This window comes from Argopecten irradians, chromosome 2, assembly GCF_041381155.1.
Source record: "Argopecten irradians isolate NY chromosome 2, Ai_NY, whole genome shotgun sequence".
NCBI classification, from domain to species: Eukaryota; Metazoa; Mollusca; class Bivalvia; order Pectinida; family Pectinidae; genus Argopecten; species Argopecten irradians.
In genome coordinates, this window is record NC_091135.1 from 39,753,374 (window position 1) to 39,776,159 (window position 22,786).

The 22,786-nt window shown below is 33.6% G+C and overlaps 2 protein-coding genes across 2 annotated transcripts in view; one reads left to right on the forward strand and one right to left on the reverse strand.

Annotated features, from left to right (window-relative positions):
* The window catches only part of LOC138315448 (T-cell immunomodulatory protein-like), a 26,118-nt gene extending 8,632 nt beyond the window's left edge, over nt 1-17,486 (forward strand). The window contains exons 4-17 of the mRNA XM_069256488.1: nt 1,085-1,153; nt 2,153-2,262; nt 2,678-2,724; nt 3,148-3,238; nt 3,652-3,731; nt 4,070-4,245; nt 6,925-7,081; nt 7,878-7,983; nt 8,142-8,185; nt 8,664-8,742; nt 9,574-9,695; nt 10,524-10,606; nt 11,025-11,142; nt 13,322-17,486. Of these exons, the coding sequence (XP_069112589.1) occupies nt 1,085-1,153; nt 2,153-2,262; nt 2,678-2,724; nt 3,148-3,238; nt 3,652-3,731; nt 4,070-4,245; nt 6,925-7,081; nt 7,878-7,983; nt 8,142-8,185; nt 8,664-8,742; nt 9,574-9,695; nt 10,524-10,606; nt 11,025-11,142; nt 13,322-13,381 (1,342 nt within the window). The 3' untranslated portion in view covers nt 13,382-17,486. The remainder of the gene's footprint in view (nt 1-1,084; nt 1,154-2,152; nt 2,263-2,677; nt 2,725-3,147; nt 3,239-3,651; nt 3,732-4,069; nt 4,246-6,924; nt 7,082-7,877; nt 7,984-8,141; nt 8,186-8,663; nt 8,743-9,573; nt 9,696-10,523; nt 10,607-11,024; nt 11,143-13,321) is intronic.
* LOC138315450 (uncharacterized) overlaps nt 17,231-22,786 on the reverse strand; it is a 15,671-nt gene continuing 10,115 nt past the window's right edge. Inside the window, exons 6-7 of the mRNA XM_069256490.1 lie at nt 20,246-20,299; nt 17,231-17,541 (exon numbers count right to left, since the gene is read on the reverse strand). Of these exons, the coding sequence (XP_069112591.1) occupies nt 17,510-17,541; nt 20,246-20,299 (86 nt within the window). The 3' untranslated portion in view covers nt 17,231-17,509. The remainder of the gene's footprint in view (nt 17,542-20,245; nt 20,300-22,786) is intronic.

Consider the following 22,786-nt stretch of genomic DNA (forward strand, 5'->3'; position numbering starts at 1 on the left):
TCCCTGGACAGTGTCACAAGTCAGGTGCCCTAGTTTCATCTAGATGCTGTTTATAGGCCTATATGTGTGTGTAAATGTGTTACATATTTAAAGGGAAAAACAATGAGAGTTAATTAATGTATTTTGTTATCAAGTCCTTGGGAAAGGCTCGACTGTAGCTGCCAATGTCAATTTGTTGACCCGTAGTACACATTCCATTATGCCGAAACCCAGCCAATACAACTTGTGCATTGTTATCTTAATTGTGAAATTTATATTGTGTTGAAGAAAATGAGATAAAAGATAAGTAATAAATTTCAACGTATTGAAGCAAATTCAGTTTACCTCTTATAATCAGGACAGCCAAACATCTTTGATTTTTTTTTGTCACCTATAATGAATTAAGCCCTCCTCCAGCAGGTATCTTTTAAAAGTCTAGTCAACTTAACACTTTGATTATACATAGTTGTACATGTGTGATATCGATAAGCAATCATACAGGAAAAAGTTTCCCCAATTATTTTTTATCATATAACAATATTCTGATAAATTTGAATAAAAAGCTTTGTTAAATTTTGAATTTTATTAAATTTTCTAATATTAAAGTTAAGTTGATGCTATTTGAATTGGTCCCAACAATATTCTTACTAAGAAGATGCTGCTTCTGCATACGCTCACACTAAAATCCTGCTCAGAAAAAAAAAACTTTTCTGCACAAATCAATATTTTTATAAAACTGTTGATCTATATATAACTTAACATTTGATGAATGACATCTGTCTTGAAAGAATTTAATGATTGTTTTAATACCAACATTGATAACAATTAAATACCAGTGGTCATTTGAATTGTCCTAAGTATTTATTAGTTTAAACAGTGCATATGAGTGATAATCAAGAATATTAGTCAAAACCAATCATTGAACATTAATTAACTGAACCATTGTGCTACGAGGCCATTGGCCTCTTGTTTATATGTGTCTGAGTCTCAGTGTCTAATCCCTTCATCTTCTGGTCCTGTTTGTTTATTACATCCCCTTCTTCCATTTAAAGAACAACAAGAATTTTATTATATGTATGGATGAAATGTCTTTTTTATTTTCCAGCGCTAATGGTGATCTCATACCTGACCTGCTTGGTGAGCAGAATGGAAATTCTTACTATTGGCTATTTAGGTATGTCTTTAGTATTTGAACATTTACATACATTTATCCTGCAACTGCCCCACATACTGACAGATAACAACTGCTGGATAAACTTGTGCTTTATCCGTCAATACGATCACATGCATTCGTTCCACATCTGACGGAACTTTTTCAAACTTGACCTAGAACTTGAACCTTCTGGTGAATGAAACGTCATTAAGTCCCACTAAAAAATGATGTCATCTTTACGATATCGAAAATCTCATATGGGGATGTCATCTTTTTCTTGGTTCATGGCAAAGGTATGTATTGTAGAGTAATTCTTTGATGGGGAATTATTGTATTTTGATTATTTTCATATTGTTTCAGTGATATTATACACTGAATAGAATTACTGGTACTGTTTGCTGAAGCGCTTATATATATCTCATGGTAGTAAAAAAGGTGTACACTCTCATTCGGTTTAGTTGATGAATCTTTTCTTCCGCATGAAAGAAGCGTCTCGCTTCAAGCAAAACCTAGCAAATAACTGGCAGTTTGCTATTGTTTTGAATGTCATAATGGTTGCAGGATAAACAGAATACATGGTTAGTATCTTACAAGACAAGGTTTATTTTGGTGCTTGACACGAAAAGCCAAGATGACTCGACAAAGCCTCGTCATCTTGGCTTTCCTAAGTCTTGCATCAAAATAAACCCTGTATTATAAGACATAAGACACTAACCATATATTCTCTATATAGACATACATGTTAATGGTGATTCCAGGTATTTTTCTTTATAATCCTAATATACCCTGGATATTTCACTTTCTAATGTCTTTAGATAAGAAGGTAATTTCTATGCATTGTAAAAAACTAATATGTTTATTTCATTTGTCAGTAAAGATTAATACAACTGTGTGTAGTTATTTTCGAAATTTGAATAGTGGAACTCTATAAGACCGTGCAAAACACAGCATAATAGTTGTGATAAAGTATATGCTATTAACACTGCATTTTAGATTTAAGAACTTTTTATATGATTACAGCGAAGGAGTAAGAGGAAATATTACCAAGCATTCAGTATCGCCAATAAAACTCAATATGACGAAGCCTCAGTCTAGTGGGTTTGTGGACCTGAATGGAGATCTGGCAGCTGGTAATATCTTAATAACCTACAATTCTGATAAATGTGTATGCCTTTACAGAGTTTACCATCAATAACTTGGATTTGTATTACTTGAATTAAGACCCTGGTATATTTAAAATATTTTATTGGTTCAGACTAATCTAACTTTTCACCACAATTCTATAACTTGAATAACGTGTACTACAGTAACTCTATGTGATACCATGGTTCTGCCCTTTTGGAGTTTAGAATGTTTTACTCTATTTTGTGAGATAGAATTTTTACTTTTGCATTATATCAATGTGTATTCTTGAATTAAAAAAAAGAAAGAAAAAAACCCCCAAAAAAACCCAAGGGCATTGGAGCAGATTAATTTTGTATTTCCAACTTGTAACTAAGTACAATGAATTATTCTTAATGGCTTACATTGATGTGCCTCTTACAGATATAAGTTTGGTGACAGACAATGGAATTGAACAGTGGTATAATACAGTAAGTATACTTGTTTGGTTTACTTACAAAGACAAACTAGCAGAGTTTGCTTTTGTGAATACAAATTACATCATCAGTGATGGTCTTTTGAGAAGGTATCAGGTTTTAATGGTGGATAAAAGTCAAAGTTCCCTGTAAAAACACAGACCTACGGCCAGTTTATGGCGACTGCCCCTATTCCATGCCCAGTGTTTATGTCAGGAAATGGTAGAATTTAGTTAGTAGAGAACTAGTGGAGAATTTAGAGATCTCATCAGTTAGTGGTAGAATTTTGAGATCTTGCAACCAGTCAGCTGTCTTCTTTACTGAACAAAGAGTTAAGCATATTGAATCATGTTTAACAATTTTTCTGTCTGTCTTACTATGCTTTAATTATGCTAAATGTGATGAAGATTATTGTATTTATTTACACTTTCTTTATAGCGTGGAGAATTCGGCCCGAATCACCCAGTTATTACTTACCCGTCAGCTATGAAGGATGGTGTTCGTGGTCAGGCTACCTATGTGGATGTCGGTAGGTTGTAAGACAAATCAGATTTATGTTTACAGATATGAGTAGTGTTTTGACATCATTTCTATCTGTATTAAATTTCTTTGATCATATTGTTATAGATAAAATCAATATAAGCTTTTAATTTGTGTGTTGGACATGATCAGATATACATGTACTGGGGGTGCAGCGCTCATTGCCAAAAGTTTAGACATTTGAACCAATTAATAACCAATCAGGTTAAAGTGTCCAAAATTTAAGCACTAGACCTTAACTTCTGCAAGATCCTAAGTTCATGGCATATGGAGCAAATGCTAAATATGATCATAAGTTTGTAATTTTTGTGTTTGGTAGATTACTTTTAACTGACCAATAGGTTAAACTTCTTCCCTGAAACAATACTTAATTTACAGTGTTTTAATTCATTTTGTTGACAGATGCGGACAGTAAGGTAGATGTCCTGATGCCAAGTTGTGATGGCGATGAGTGCGACATCTGGGTCCTATCGAAGCTTGAGGTAAGTTATGACATATGGGTCCTATCAAAGCTTGTGGTAGGTTGTGACATCTGGGTCCTATCAAAGCTTGTGGTAGGTTATGGCATCTGGGTCCTATCAAAGCTTGTGGTAGGTTGTAACATCTGGGTCCTATCGAAACTTGAGGTAAGTTATGACATCTGGGTCCTATCAAAGCTTGTGGTAGGTTGTAACATCTGGGTCCTATCAAAGCTTTAGGTAGGTCACAACAATCAACATGTTGTGATGTATAGATACATAGAGTGATCTATTCTTCATGTGTATTTCTGCCAGTTTCTAATTTATTTACAGCTCTAAGTCTTTATATTTCCATATTCCAGTGGCAGAAGCTTGGTGTCAATTTTGACTCGGGAGCTGGAACTAAGTGGAGGTTTGTGGCCGCTAATCAGAACCCACCGGAGATGAAAAATCTGCCCGTCACATTGAGGTCCGGGGACTTTGATCTGGACGGCTTTCCTGATCTATTGGCTGTACTCCAACACACCAAGGATGACGGGTAATATAACAGTAATTAGAACAAAACACAATCTTACAATAACTACATGACCAACAACGGTTAGATAAAACAAAACACAATCTTACAATAACTACATGACCAACAACGGTTAGATAGAACAAAACACAATCTTACAATAACCACATGACCAATGACGGTTAGATAGAACAAAACACAATCTTACAATAACTACATGACCAATGACGGTTATATAGAACAAAACACAATCTTACAATAACTACATGACCAACAACGGTTAGATAGAACAAAACACAATCTTACAATAACTACATGACCAACAACGGTTAGATAGAACAAAACACAATCTTACAATAACTACATGACTAAGAACGGTTAGATAGAACAAAACACAATCTTACAATAACTACATGACCAACAATGGTTAGATAGAACAAAACACAATTTTACAATAACTACATGACTAAGAACGGTTAGATAAAACAAAACACAATCTTACAATAACCACATGACCAACAACGGTTAGATAGAACAAAACACAATCTTACAATAACTACATGACCAATGACGGTTAGATAGAACAAAACACAATCTTACAATAACTACATGACCAACAACGGTTAGATAGAACAAAACACAATCTTACAATAACTACATGACTAAGAACGGTTAGATAAAACAAAACACAATCTTACAATAACTACATGACCAATGACGGTTAGATAGAACAAAACACAATCTTACAATAACTACATGACCAACAACGGTTAGATAGAACAAAACACAATCTTACAATAACTACATGACTAAGAACGGTTAGATAGAACAAAACACAATCTTACAATAACTACATGACCAATGACGGTTAGATAGAACAAAACACAATCTTACAATAACTACATGACCAATGACGGTTAGATAGAACAAAACACAATCTTACAATAACTACATGACCAACAATGGTTAGATAGAACAAAACACAATCTTACAATAACTACATGACCAACAATGGTTAGATAGAACAAAACACAATCTTACAATAACTACATGACTAAGAACGGTTAGATAGAACAAAACACAATCTTACAATAACTACATGACCAACAATGGTTAGATAGAACAAAACACAATCTTACAATAACCACATGACCAACAACGGTTAGATAAAACAAAACACAATCTTACAATAACTACATGACCAATGACGGTTATATAGAACAAAACACAATCTTACAATAACTACATGACCAACAACGGTTAGATAGAACAAAACACAATCTTACAATAACTACATGACTAAGAACGGTTAGATAGAACAAAACACAATCTTACAATAACTACATGACTAAGAACGGTTAGATAGAACAAAACACAATCTTACAATAACCACATGACCAATGACGGTTAGATAGAACAAAACACAATCTTACAATAACTACATGACCAATGACGGTTAGATAGAACAAAACACAATCTTACAATAACTACATGACCAATGACGGTTAGATAGAACAAAACACAATCTTACAATAACTACATGACCAACGACGGTTAGATAGAACAAAACACAATCTTACAATAACTACATGACCAACGACGGTTAGATAGAACAAAACACAATCTTACAATAACTACATGACTAAGAACGGTTAGATAGAACAAAACACAATCTTACAATAACTACATGACCAATGACGGTTAGATAGAACAAAACACAATCTTACAATAACTACATGACCAATGACGGTTATATAGAACAAAACACAATCTTACAATAACTACATGACCAACAATGGTTAGATAGAACAAAACACAATTTTACAATAACTACATGACTAAGAACGGTTAGATAAAACAAAACACAATCTTACAATAACCACATGACCAACAACGGTTAGATAGAACAAAACAACAATCTTACAATAACTACATGACCAATGACGGTTAGATAGAACAAAACACAATCTTACAATAACTACATGACCAACAACGGTTAGATAGAACAAAACACAATCTTACAATAACTACATGACTAAGAACGGTTAGATAAAACAAAACACAATCTTACAATAACTACATGACCAATGACGGTTAGATAGAACAAAACACAATCTTACAATAACTACATGACCAACAATGGTTAGATAGAACAAAACACAATCTTACAATAACTACATGACCAACAATGGTTAGATAGAACAAAACACAATCTTACAATAACTACATGACTAAGAACGGTTAGATAGAACAAAACACAATCTTACAATAACTACATGACCAACAACGGTTAGATAGAACAAAACACAATCTTACAATAACTACATGACCAACAACGGTTAGATAGAACAAAACACAATCTTACAATAACTAGATAGTAGGAAGCACAAAGTTAAGATGTCAGATAATTTAGAGTTGAGTTATAAAAGTTCTAGAAATAATTATTATAGTAATTATTTTCTTTATGAAGTCCCAAGAGAGCAATGATTTGCACGATATTCTGTATCCAATCATGCTTATAGTGTACTATATACAGTAGTAGATCTGAAGGAGATCTCTAAAAAGGCTCTTGTTGTCCTTGCAGATGTGTTGATGTACTATTTCATCCTGTATGAATAATAACAGACAATATGATGACCACCTAATATTTTATACCAGGTTTATTTTACCATTTAGACTAAGTTATCTGCTAATTTTTTCCAGGGAGGTGCTACAGAGAGCCTACATTCTCCTGAATGTGGGATGTAGTGGGGCGGGATGTGAGAAATTTCCCCGAACCTATCGAGTGTCCTGGACTACCACTCTCCACAATCCCTCAGACAGAGCTGTTCTCGCCACATTCTTTGATTATGAGGAAAATGTAAGGGAAATAATTGTATCTAGTCAAATGTGATCTTTCATTTATAAGTTGAAAAATTATTGTATTAGAAAATATCTACAGGGAAAGAAAAAGCATTTTGTTTGCTAAGTCGCTTTCTAGTAAATATCTAAAGTTTGAGTAAACTGGAAAACTGTAATGAATTCTAATAATGAGTATACTTACTTACTAAAATGATAAATTCTATAATGAGAATATTAAAATACTAGGAAAATGAATTCTATAATGAGGGTATACCTTGCTTAATTGAATGATAAATCTATAATAAGAAAATTATATTTAATTATTAGGATGATGAATTGTATTTGAGTACACTTAACTGCCTTGAATGATAAATCTATAATAAGAAAATTAGATTTAATTATTAGGATGATGAATTGTATTTGAGTACACTTAACTGCCTTGAATGATAAATCTATAATAAGAAAATTAGATTTAATTATTAGGATGATGAATTGTATTTGAGTACACTTAACTGCCTTGAATGATAAATCTATAATAAGAAAATTAGATTTAATTATTAGGATGATGAATTGTATTTGAGTACACTTAACTGCCTTGAATGATAAATCTATAATAAGAAAATTAGATTTAATTATTAGGATGATGAATTGTATTTGAGTACACTTAACTGCCTTGAATGATAAATCTATAATAAGAATGTTACATTACTTGGACATGAATTCTATTAATAATGAAAATAATTTTACATTACTGGTATATGGTTATTAAGATGATAAATTATATAATGAGTGTATATCTGTACTTAATTTACTAGGGTATTCTGGATATTCTGGTCACAAGTTTTACAAGTCAGGGCAAATACCAGACTACTCTGATGAAACACACGTTTGAACAGGATGCCTGCTTTATGAAAGTTATGGGTGAGTGAAGTCCTGTCTTTTCTGCATATTCTATCATCTTTAGTGAGCTGATCTTGGTATCTCATTATATTAGGAATCCTGAAAGCCTCCTGGATCCTCACTTTGTGTTTCTTGTCATGACTTCTAAAGGATTGTCTCATGATTTTGTTTACTTACAGTGACCAGTGGCGTGTGTTCTGATAGCTGTCCAGCTCACAGAAAGGTACGATTCAATCTGACACACCATTTCATTACTCTAAACCACTTCATTTTCGAGTACTGTATACAATATTTCGCATTTTTATTTTTTCAAAATATATATGAGTTGAGACATGAACTTGCTATCAAAAACTCTTACTGACAATCGTACAGTCAGATATGTATGCTATGTATGTATACAATTATTTGTTAATTTAATTCGTGTTCAAGCAGAGCTCTTGCAGAATCACGCTAAAAGTTTAATCTCACAAATTTAAAGTGGTTTAAAGTATCTTCAGTGGGTTTTAAAAATGATATATTATGTCAAAATGTAAAGATGGTTTATAAGAAACGTTTCGCTATTATAAAATAAATTTCTTTGGGTTAAAATTGATGTCAAAGAAAATTACATGGTATATTGTGAAAGTGATTTAAAGTTGGTCTTGATAGATACTCTGATACCCAAGTGCAAATGTACCTATATTTGTTTGTCCTGATTTCAGCCATATGGTATCAACCAGCCTGGTCCTGTGGCCAAATTTTCTACCCTGGACACAAACGGAGATCCCCAGGTTGGAGCAGGTGAGACATATCATTTTACAGCCGTGCTACCCCAACTGAGAACGACGCATGTATATAAACCCCTACCGCTCTACCGCTGACTTGTATCGATGTATTGAATGAGTGCACTGTAGCCGTTTTATTTATAGACTCGAGTACTGTCACCAAATCCACAGGTAAATTGGTACTGGATGCTACGCTCCGGCCTCTCATCCAGCTTAACGAAACTGAATGGCTAGTTAGCTTAACAGATCTATATATCATCAACAATGCGTCTGTATCTACTTAACAACAAAACAAATATTCCGCGATTTACCTGTGGATTGGCGACAGTACTCAAGTCTATAAATAACTAGCAACACTCATTCAATACATCGATACAAGTCAGCGGTAGAGCGGTAGGGGTTTATATGCATGCGTCGTTCTCAGTTGAGGTACCACGGCTGTAATTGTAGTTTTAAAATTTTGTTCATTTGAATATGTTTTAAGATAAATTATTAGCAATTTTAATGAGCTTAGGTTTGTGGTTCTAATTTGATATTGATTATATATACATGTACAGTCAAATCTGTCTATATAGACCACCCAAGGAGTATGTAAAAAGTGATTTGTTTAGCCAAGTGTTCTTTATACACAGGTGTGTTGTGTTATAACTGACCATTCGGTACTCTTACAAAGTGTTGTTAATTATCAGGTGGATGCTAACGCAGGTTTCACTCAGATACACATGTTGTGTATTCTTTATGGATTCATACAAGTATTGATATATAAATGTAGGAATTAAGTTTTTCTACATATGATTTGTGGAGTTTTAATGTGATTAACCTGTGATTTTTAACTTTGTATTGACAGCCACCCAGTTGACACAGTCTGCCTACTTTTCCCTACAACAGCCATATATAGTGTTTGGTCTCGGACAGACTCCTAACTTTGTAGACAAGTTGTATGTGGGCATTCCTCATCCTAATGGTACGGTAAGTTTCACCAGGTATTAGTGCTGAGAGCTGTTAACCAGGCAATACTACCAGTGCCAAGAGCTGTTTACTTGAAATTTCTGGAGGGCTACATAGAGATAAGAACATATGTCTAACTTAATTCTAGGTTTGTCAAACAGGAAACTGTCAAACAAAAATTTTTTTAATTATTTAGAAGTGCATGTACTATATAAAGGCACATCTTGTGTGTCTCAAAAAACTATCATGTAAAGATATGTTTGGAGTATGTCAAATGTATTTTATTATTTATCAGTCAAGAAGCTTAAGGAACAAGACACAACGACTTATTCATAAACTTCCCGGTAACAAAACATGTTAGATAATGAATAATACTTTAATAGTAACTTTATACAAATAATTTTTATGGTAACATGTGAGATCATATATTTTCCCATACTTTACTGGGATATCCCGTAGTTGCTAGGGAAAAGATAACTCTATCTTACACAGAGTGGTGTCAGACAGCTGTCATGCACTAGACAATAACATGACGTCATCAATACATGCGGCGTGCATTGACGATGAGGTCATCAATTTTGACACATAACGACGTTCCAGTGATAATGGTGCGATGAAAAAGCTGAAAAGCAACGAGAATTTCATATTTTTCTACTAAGTATGGGAGAAAAATAATCAAACATGGACCTGTAAACGGAGATATCTCGGCAAGCCTCAGGTTGGCCACCAAAATCTTTCACTTGGGTTGAGATATCCCTATCCACTTGACAGACCCATGTAAGATCCTATCAATTACCAACTACCATGAAGATATCAATCTGAATTACCATGTACCATAAATATTTACAGGATGTCAGGACAAGGAGCTGGGCATCGGTCATCCCCAACTCTCAGCTGGTCATCATACCCTACCCTCACGATGATCCATCAAGGTAAACACATTTGAAGTGTGTTAAATCTTTCAGGTTTAAGCACTTTGTTTATTGATTAATCTTTACTTAAGTCTCATTATAAATAATTTACATTTGAACAAACACATTGCAGCAGAGACAGACATATTGTAGCACGACTTTTACTTTAGCACTCTTTGCACCAGGCATTTTGCACTGAAATGTGATTGTAGATAATTAGATTTCTGTGTGTCATCAATGCAGAAATTACCTACTTTAGATTTTTTTAAATGTTAATTCATCACCTTTCTAACTTGTTCAAAAACCCTTTTGCACCATAATTTGTTTGTGCGTAAATAAGTATGTTTACATTATTAATTACTGTGTAATAAACCTTTGTATTTTCCAACTGGGTCAATAAGTTGCTTGTGAATTAGAAGTCATTCTTTGTTTTCCACAGCTGGACCAATAAGTTGTTTGTGACCCCCAGTAAACTTGTACTTCTGACCGGTGCTGCCTTGTTAGGGACCTGTGGCTTCCTGGCTGCCATCGTGGGAATTTTACATTGGAGAGAGAAGGTATGCACTAGTCCATTATCAGTCTGACCTTGAACTGTCTGAATCGGAACTATTTTTTACAATAATTCTATAGACATATACCGAAATGGTTTGCTCATATATTTGCCAGAAGGAAAACGTAAACAAACACATGTGCGCTTACGCAAGTTACCTGGCTCACCATGACACATGCAGGTCGTGTCGAACGTCAGTTACGTGATACGATTCGGAATCCGAAAAAAACCAGCGGTGATTGAGGGCGCTTTATTCAAAACCAGGAATATATGATCCCTAGGTTTCGGCTCTCTTATAGGCCAAAATATGCTTTTGGGGAGCTAAAACAATGCAATATAACTTTAAAGGAAAATATGTTTCTTCTTGTTTTCTGTAATTTGACGTTAAAAGTTGATACATCACATTGAGATGGGATATGCAGTTTAAAGGATCCAAGTTTATATTTACATTTACTTTTCACTTCTACTATATAAACTAACCAAGGCAAAGTGAAGTATATGACGGTTTAACTGATATCCAAAACATGACCATTATGACGTCACTAATGTTGACGTGGTGACGTCAACTGATCACAATAAAAATGGCTGTTCGGTCTTGTGGATTAAATTGTCATTGATAAACGGTTTTTCTGGTCTAGCTTAAACAATGTTTATGCAGAACCCCTAAAATGAGTGATAATGTAAATATAAACATTAAACTATCTTCTTATGGCATCTATGGTCTATATAGATGCCAGAGCTTTGCAGACAATCATCTCATAATGTGCTAGCATGCAGATTCCTAATATAGCTTGCTTCATCAACTGAATATTTGAAATTTTATAACCATAAGGCTTTAGAAATCACAATTCATCTACCACAATATAAATTTTGGACTATAAACTCATGGTGCAGAATATGTCTCATATATTATCAATATTTTTTCTCTAATGGGTTTCATCCAGATTTAATACTGGTTTTCTTTTTTAGCCCACCATCATCAGATGGTGGGCTATTCAAATCACTTTTCGTCCGTGGTCCGTCGTCCGTCCTTCTGTCCGTCCGTTAACATTTTTTGTTACAGCTATTTCTCCGAAAGGACTGGAGGGATCTTTCTCAAATTTCATATGTAGGTTCCTCTAGGGCCCTAGTTGTGCATATTGTATTTTGGGACCGATCGGTGAACAAGATGGCCGCCAGCTTGGATTTTGATAGTTAAAGTTTGTTACCGCTATTTCTCAGAAAGTACTGAAGCAATCTCTCTCAAATTTTATATGTAGGTTCCCCTAGGGCCCTAGTTGTGCATAATGCATTTTGGGACCAATCGGTCAACAAGATGGCCGACAGGTAGCCATCTTGGATTTTGATAGTTAAAGTTTGTTACCGCTATTTCTCAGAAAGTACTGAAGCAATCTCTCTCAAATTTCATATGTAGGTTCCCCTAGGGCCCTAGTTGTGCATATTGCATTTTGGGACCGATCAGTCAACAAGATGGCCGCCAGGCCGCCATCTTGGATTTTGACAATTGAAGTTTGTTACCGCTATTTCTCAGAAAGTACTGAAGCAATCTCTCTCAAATTTCATATGTATTTTCCCCTAGGGCCCAAGTTGTGCATATTGCATTTTGGGACCGATCGGTCAACAAGATGGCTGCCAGATAGCCATCTTGGATTGTGATAGTTAAAGTCTGTTACCGCTATTTCTCAGAAAAAACTGAAGGGATCTCTTTCAAATTTCATTTGTAGGTTCCCCTAGGGCCTTAGTTGTGCATAATGTATTTTGGGACGGATCGGTCAACAAGATGGCCGCCAGGCCGCCATCTTGGATCTTGATAGTTAAAGTTTGTTACCGCTATTTCCCAGAAATAACTGAAGGGGTCTCTCAAATTTCATATGAAGGTTCCCCTAGGGCCCTAGTTGTGCATATTGCATTTTGGGACCGATTGGTCAACAAGATGGCCGACAGGTAGCCATCTTGGATTTTGATAGTTGAAGTTTGTAACTGCTATTTCTTAAAAAGTAATGAAGTGATCTGTTTCGTATTTCATATATGTTGTATGTTTGAAAAAGTTTGAAAAGCAGAGAAAAGATCCCTCTTTCCATTGTCAGACGTAGATCATACTTTGGTGGACGCCAAGATCCCTCTGGGATCTCTTGTTTTTAAAATATTATTAATTTTCATATGTTCTAATAATTTGAACATTTCAGATTGAGGATAAGAAAGAGAAGTTACAGGACGCCCACAAGTTTCACTTTGATGCCATGTGAATATCAGTGGGAGGTCCGTTGTCCTACCTATACAGCTGTATCTCAGAGAATTCCAACAGCTTCTACCTAGGAATAAAGTTACAGTTGGAGAAACCTGAAGATCTCAATGTTTGTGAAATCCGACCATTTGTTTTTAAACTTAGATTCTTCACCCATAGAGCTAGGAGAGACATTGCCTTATTCATATTTTTCACAGAGGGTAGGCGCGGTTCCAGGTCACAAAATATGGTTTTACTTTGAAAATAATAGCCCTTCCCAAACACGACCCATCCCACCACTACATATCATTGACCAAAAATATGTAGCTATGGGATGGGTCATATTCAGGAAGGGCTATTATTTTCATAGTAAAACCATCTTTTGTGACCTGGGACCGCGCCTACCCTCTGTGATCTTTTTATACACTAATCTGTATTCAGCCTATTTTTGTTGTACATCCATCCTGCTTCATCAGTTGTATGTGTGAGTAACAGTGATGAACGCCACCAACTGACTCGAGAAGTTGTTTGCCAGTACACAAATGATTAGAAATGGTGTGTGGTGACAGACAATTGTACTTCACATCTGTCTGAGGAAATCATTATTTCAAATAATTATTTTCTGCTTTATAGACTATTAAACATTGCATTAGTCTTCTTTTATCTAGGTGGAGGTTGAACCAATCTATACATATACATGCAATTGTCAGATGAATATGTGCAATAAGTGAGCAAATGCTCTAATGAGGACAATTTCTGTATGATCAAGGGGAGATAACTCACAACTTTTAGTTTTTAAGAAATGCTTCTGAAGTGAGGTAAAAATAATTTCTTTGGTGAAAAAACAGGTGGGATAAAATTATTGGTATTATGTAAATGTTACCTATGCTCACATTTATTTGTATTTTTTACATGAATTTTGTTTTATTTGGGGATGGAATCTGTTCGAAGAGATTACAAATGTGTAACAACTGTTTTTGAAAACATTCCTACTCTTTTCTCTTTCTGTGATATCTGTAAAAAAAAAATATGCGATTGTATGATGTATGAAAATTATGATGTAGTCAAAACGTTGCAATTGAATTTCATTTTTTTTTTTTAAGAGAAAGTGAAATGTGCATGTGTGTACTTTTTTTAAACAGATGTTTTTTGTTGTTGTCTTGAGTGTTTTTGACAATAATGTCAAGATTGAATCAAAAGAGTCATGAATGAAAAATGTTGTATGAAATTTAGTGAAATCAGTTGAGAGTTGATTTGTGTACAGCCTACTGTGATGTTGAGGTATAGGTATGATATATGTAACTTTATATATTAATTGTATATTGAGGGGATAAAAACATAAAAGTTATCATTTCATCATAACTTTGTCATACAAGTATACCACTAGGATACTATCGTGTATACTAATTTTTCTTTTGAGATTATCATTAAAATAAAAGACACTTTAAGTCAGCAGTGGTTTCATTAAATTTCAGGAGAGGTGGTACAATTGCAATTTCAGAAGGTACTTTTCTATACTATCTGTATGCTATCTAAGGTAATTTCGCCCAAATCAGGTGGTACCACAGCCAGGTTCAACTGGCAAAAAGTACCTGGTACCGCCTGATATTGAAACCCCTGTGTGACTTTAAAGGGACACTACCTTTCCGAAACGGCTTTTAATTTTCAAAATGGGAATGTAAAACAAGATCGATAATTTTGTAGAGTCTTAAGAATTATTAACTTACTGTTAATACTACATTTATCATCACATTCTGAACGATTTGATTAAAATAAATAAAATGTTTATTTTCATAACGCGGGTCGTATTATGTTTCCCACCGTCGTCCTAAATACCGCGCGGTAGTTGACTATCACTGCGCCAGACGGCAAAACAGCGAATGGACTCTCCACTGTTTTCATATATTACGCAGGAAATCTTGCATATGTTTGGTGTCGTAACCTTATTTTAGGTCATCGGTATGCATTTTCTGATGTTATTAATGTTCTTTAAGAAACCTTTATATTTTGCTCCGGAAAGGTTATGGGCCTTTAAGACTTTGCAATTATGCACTGAAAATGACCGTAATGGAACTGGATTTATTTGTGAGGATTTTTTGAAGAGAATACTGTACGTGGACTATTTTTAGCAGTATTCCAATTTTAGCACCTTTCACGATCACTTCATTGCACTAAAATTTATCCGAGATAACATTCTATATACATTTGAATAATGAGATGTAGTGGTTGCACGGATTTAAAACTGCGCTAATAAGTCAATACCCCGTCAGAGTGCTGAAATTTGACTGTGCTAATTTAAGTACTGGTACACATACAGTAGTTTACCCTATCACTTATGACTTCAAGTAAAAACTTTTGTTTTGTATCGCATAGTGCGATTAAGAATCCATTTCTGAATTTCAAATACATGTACTAGGTATGTACTAAGCTTGTAAGAAATAGCAGTAGCAGTCTAGCAAAGTACATTGTGGAGATATTATTTCATAGTTAAATTGTAGTTTCTATGTCCTGTCGTGAAAAAGATAGTGGCTAAACACATCTTATCATGTCCAGTCCCATACCTTCCTGTCCTGTTACAACCTGTCCCAACCTTGATTTAGGGTGTGGAGACAGGAACATTTGTGTCTTTCAGATAGTTCTGGATTCCTTTAAAAGTCTTAAAAGACAAAGACTTATGATGAATTTCCTATCTATTTAATTGATGCTATTTTCTCAGAAATTCCATATCTGTTATTTCTAGTTTATAAAATAGCTTTAACTGACACAATCTGATCAAAATCATACCCTGACTTCCATGCTGTCCCAGAAACTCCTGTTTGTATTACCATGGTCTTCTGTAGCAGAGAAGAATTTACTGAATAGTCTAGAGATCAATATTTCGTTTTATTCAGATAAACACGATCTATGATAAATTATCAAATCATCAAGTTACTGAAATGTATTTTGTGTTTGGACATTATTTTAATGACCACATTTCTTTCTTTCATTCTCACCATCCATTTTTTTTTTTTTTTTTTTTTGTACATTTACCTTTTATTTAAGAATACTGTCGTTATTTTACTTGGTAATTTACCAATCATGATCCTGAAACTGGTCACATGATCAAATATAAAATTTATGTATTCAGCATTTTGATATATGTAATTAAAATTTTTGGCTAAATTTGTTTTTGAACAAAGTACATGCAATGATTAATGTGTGCTTACTAAAATAATGGCTTTATTGCTGTCACACAAAAATACAATTAGAATTATCACATATAAAGGCAAAGTTTCTGACTTAAAAAGCACTAAAATATAAAAAATTGTATGTTTATTGTGTGTATGCAGGGTTTACTTTCTACACTAACAACCTTTATATCAGAAGTACATTCATGTTAGTGTTATGGTTGCGAGTTTCATATCCATGTGGGACTGTTGCCGGGTGCTCTCTTTAGGTCAGTGGCTTTCCTTTGCCCTTTTCACTTGGCACATTCTAACTTGTTAATAGGACATTAAACCAATGAAACCAATATTTGTTTGTTGCCTAAAACATGTTATGAATGAAGTAAAAGCCCTTGGTTGCAAATTGATGTATTCAAGAATATGCTGAAAATAACAAAGATGTGAAATATTGCATACACGAAAATTCTGTACATTTTTGTATTTGCATATTATAGAGTTATCTGTCCTTGTAGGTAAGTATTGATTGTGTCATACTGTAATGTCATACTTTTTTCGTAGAAAACGAGGTGAATTGCACTCACAAAATCAAAACATAACAATCGATACTATCCTGCAAGGGAGCTAACTCTGCAATATGCAAAGACAGAATAATGTGGTTATCAGTTGCACAGTCAGTGATAGTATGATGCAGTAACATGAATACAGTGTGTGACTAAAAGATTGTTTATTCTTTAAGAAACTTGTCAGACATACTTCTAACATTCATTGTATTATTGAAGTACCGTTATGAGGGTTGTTTATTGTATGAGCTCTTAGCTTTTGTTAAGCTTTTACACAATGGTTTTATCATGTATCCATGCTCACATGTATGTACAAGATCTGGGGTGCTTTGTGAAATTGATCTTGTATATATATAACTGACAGTTTTGTTGATAATAAAATATTTATGTGATTCAAAAATGATCGGATTGTTCAGAATCATTTGATTATACTCCATCGCTGCTGTCTTCTTCCATGTCTGAAACCAAAAATATTAAACTTCATAAGATGGAAGAATATAACATCAGGCATATATTATAGTATAGAAAACTCATTTTAAATAAAGACTAGCTTTCAAAATGACTCACATTTCTTCTTGAAACTAAGTACTACAGGATGAAATTACAAATATGGCTTAATCTTGATAAAATATCACAGAAATTTAAGGTATATTGAATACTAATGCCAATCAATCTACTTCAATCTAGGAATCCACTTTTTGTTTAGGAGTACCATCCAAATGGAATCGTAGTTAGAAAAAATGAATTACAAACTTATTGTGCCAAATGTTGATGTTGTAGCCCTATACAAATTTAATAAGGTGTAATTTGACCTGAGTCTCTTTGTAACAAAATGGCTACTGATAACAAAATGACTACTGATAACAAAATGGCTACTGATAACAAAATGACTACTGATAACAAAATGGCTACTGATAACAAAATGATTACGGATAACAAAATGACTACTGATAACAAAATGGCTGTTGATAACAAAATGGCTACTGATAACAAAATGGCTACCGATAACAAAATGGCTACCGATAACAAAATGCTAATGATAACAAAATGGCTACTGATAACAAAATGGCTACTGATAACAAAATGGCTACCGATAACAAAATGGCTACCGATAACAAAATTGCTGCTGATAACAAATTGGCTAATGATAACAAAATGGCTGTTGATAACAAAATGGCTACTAATAACAAAATGGCTAATGATAACAGAATGGCTACTGATAACAAAATGGCTGCTGATAACAAAATGACTTCTGATAACAAAAGGCTAAGCTGATAACAAAAGGCTAAGCTGATAACAAAAGGCTAAGCTGATAACAAAAGGCTAAGCTGATAACAAAATGGCTACTGATAACAAAATGGCTACTGATAACAAAATGGCTGCTGATAACAAAATGGCTGCTGATAACAAAATGGCTACTGATAACAAAAGGCTAAGCTGCTAACAAAATGGCTGCTGATAACAAAATGGCTACTGATAACAAAATGGCTGCTGATAACAAAAGGCTAAGCTGATAACAAAATGGCTACTAATAACAAAATGGCTAATGATAACAAAATGGCTACTAATAACAAAATGGCTAATGATAACAAAATGGCTGCTGATAACAAAATGGCTGCTGATAACAAAATGGCTGCTGATAACAAAATGGCTACTGATAACAAAAGGCTAAGCTGATAACAAAATGGCTACTAATAACAAAATGGCTACTGATAACAAAATGGCTGCTGATAACAAAATGACTTCTGATAACAAAAGGCTAAGCTGATAACAAAATGGCTACTAATAACAAAATGGCTAATGATAACAAAATGGCTACTGATAACAAAATGGCTGCTGATAACAAAATGACTTCTGATAACAAAAGGCTAAGCTGATAACAAAATGGCTACTAATAACAAAATGGCTAATGATAACAAAATGACTTCTGATAACAAAATGGCTGCTGATAACAAAATGACTTCTGATAACAAAAGGCTATGCTGATAACAAAATGGCTACTAATAACAAAATGGCTACTAATACCAAAATGGCTACTGATAACAAAATGGCTGCTGATAACAAAATGACTTCTGATAACAAAAGGCTAAGCTGATAACAAAATGGCTACTGATAACAAAATGGCTAATGATAACAAAATGACTTCTGATAACAAAATGGCTGCTGATAACAAAATGACTTCTGTTAACAAAAGGCTAAGCTGATAACAAAATGGCTACTAATAACAAAATGGCTAATGATAACAAAATGGCTACTAATAACAAAATGGCTAATGATAACAAAATGGCTACTGATAACAAAATGGCTGCTGATAGCAAAATGGCTACTGATAACAAAAGGCTAAGCTGATAACAAAATGGCTGCTGATAACAAAATGGCTACTAATAACAAAATGTCTAATGATAACAAAATGGCTGCTGATAACAAAATGGCTACTGATAACAAAATGGCTGCTGATAACAAAATGGCTGCTGATAACAAAATGGCTACTGATAAAAAAAGGCTAAGCTGATAACAAAATGGCTACTGATAACAAAATGGCTACTAATAACAAAATGGCTGCTGATAACAAAATGGCTGCTGATAACAAAATGGCTACTGATAACAAAAGGCTAAGCTGATAACAAAATGGCTACTAATAACAAAATGGCTTATGATAACAAAATGGCTACTGATAACAAAATGGCTGCTGATAACAAAATGGTTGCTGATAACAAAAGGCTAAGCTGATAACAAAATGGCTACTAATAACAAAATGGCTAATGATAACAAAATGACTTCTGATAACAAAATAGCTGCTGATAACAAAATGACTTCTGATAACAAAAGGCTAAGCTGATAACAAAATGGCTACTAATAACAAAATGGCTAATGATAACAAAATGGCTACTGATAACAAAATGGCTGCTGATAACAAAATGGCTACTGATAACAAAATGGCTACTGATAACAAAATGGCTACTGATAACAAAATGGCTGCTGATAACACAATGGCTACTGATAACAAAAATGGCTGCTCATAAAAAAATGTCTACTGATAACAGAAGGCTAAGCTGATAACGAAATTGGCTACTGATAACAAAAAGCTAAGATGGTTATTTCGATGTTTCATTTTAAGAACTATCTCTACAAAGGAATGAAGAGATAATGGCAGATTTTTACCTTGTATTTGATAGAGAAAATCCAATAGCAGTTGTTTTTTGGTCATTTGTACACCTACAATTGAATCACAAGATCTTAAATTTGAAAGCCTTTATAACAAAAGGGTGAAAATAAAATGATCACAATATACATGTTAAAATTGATTAAAAGCTTGACAGCCTTCTCTGGGCCACTGAATGGCTTACAGTACTTAATTGTAGAGTATAACCTGACTAAACAGGTTCTTATATATTCTCTACTTAATTGTAGAGTATAACCTGACTAAACAGGTCCATATATTCTGTACTTAATTGTAGAGTATAACCTGACTAAACAGGTCCATATATTCTCTACTTAATTGTAGAGTATAACCTGACTAAACAGGTCCTTATATATTCTCTACTTAATTGTAGAGTATAACCTGACTAAACAGGTCCTTATATATTCTCTACTTAATTGTAGAGTATAACCTGACTAAACAGGTCCATATATTCTGTACTTAATTGTACAATATAACATGACTGAACAGGTCCTTATATATTCTCTACTTAATTGTAGAGTATAACCTGACTAAACAGGTCCTTATATATTCTCTACTTAATTGTAGAGTATAACCTGACTAAACAGGTCCATATATTCTGTACTTAATTGTACAATATAACCTGACTAAACAGGTCCTTATATATTCTCTACTTAATTGTAGAGTATAACCTGACTAAACAGGTCCTTATATATTCTCTACTTAATTGTAGAGTATAACCTGACTAAACAGGTCCATATATTCTCTACTTAATTGTAGAGTATAACCTGACTAAACAGGTCCTTATATATTCTCTACTTAATTGTAGAGTATAACCTGACATAAAAGGTCCTTATATATTCTCTACTTAATTGTAGAGTATAACCTGACTAAACACGTCCATATATTCTCTACTTAATTGTACAATATAACCTGACTGAACTGGCCTTTATATATTCTCTACTTAATTGTAGAGTATAACCTGACTAAACAGGTCCTTATATATTCTCTACTTAATTGTAGAGAATAACCTGACTGAACTGGCCCTTATATCCTGACTAAACAGGTCCATATATTCTCTACTTAATTGTAGAGTATAACCTGACTAAACAGGTCCTTATATATTCTCTACTTAATTGTAGAGTATAACCTGACTAAACAGGTCCATATATTCTCTACTTAATTGTAGAGTATAACCTGACTAAACAGGTCCATATATTCTCTACTTAATTGTAGAGTATAACCTGACTAAACAGGTCCTTATATATTCTCTACTTAATTGTAGAGTATAACCTGACTAAACAGGTCCTTATATATTCTCTACTTAATTGTAGAGTATAACCTGACTAAACAGGTCCTTATATATTCTCTACTTAATTGTAGAGTATAACCTGACTAAACAGGTCCATATATTCTCTACTTAATTGTAGAGTATAACCTGACTAAACAGGTCCTTATATATTCTCTACTTAATTGTAGAGTATAACCTGACTAAACAGGTCCTTATATATTCTCTACTTAATTGTAGAGTATAACCTGACTAAACGGGTCCTTATATATTCTCTACTTAATTGTAGAGTATAACCTGACTAAACAGGTCCATATATTCTCTACTTAATTGTAGAGTATAACCTGACTAAACAGGTCCATATATTCTGTACTTAATTGTAGAGTATAACCTGACTAAACAGGTCCATATATTCTCTACTTAATTGTAGAGTATAACCTGACTAAACAGGTCCTTATATATTCTCTACTTAATTGTAGAGTATAACCTGACTAAACAGGTCCTTATATATTCTCTACTTAATTGTAGAGTATAACCTGACTAAACAGGTCCATATATTCTGTACTTAATTGTACAATATAACATGACTGAACAGGTCCTTATATATTCTCTACTTAATTGTAGAGTATAACCTGACTAAACAGGTCCTTATATATTCTCTACTTAATTGTAGAGTATAACCTGACTAAACAGGTCCATATATTCTGTACTTAATTGTACAATATAACCTGACTAAACAGGTCCTTATATATTCTCTACTTAATTGTAGAGTATAACCTGACTAAACAGGTCCTTATATATTCTCTACTTAATTGTAGAGTATAACCTGACTAAACAGGTCCATATATTCTCTACTTAATTGTAGAGTATAACCTGACTAAACAGGTCCTTATATATTCTCTACTTAATTGTAGAGTATAACCTGACTAAACAGGTCCTTATATATTCTCTACTTAATTGTAGAGTATAACCTGACTAAACACGTCCATATATTCTCTACTTAATTGTACAATATAACCTGACTGAACTGGCCTTTATATATTCTCTACTTAATTGTAGAGTATAACCTGACTAAACAGGTCCTTATATATATTCTCTACTTAATTGTAGAGAATAACCTGACTAAACAGGTCCTTATATATTCTCTACTTAATTGTAGAGAATAACCTGACTGAACTGGCCCTTATATCCTGACTAAACAGGTCCATATATATTCTCTACTTAATTGTAGAGTATAACCTGACTAAACAGGTCC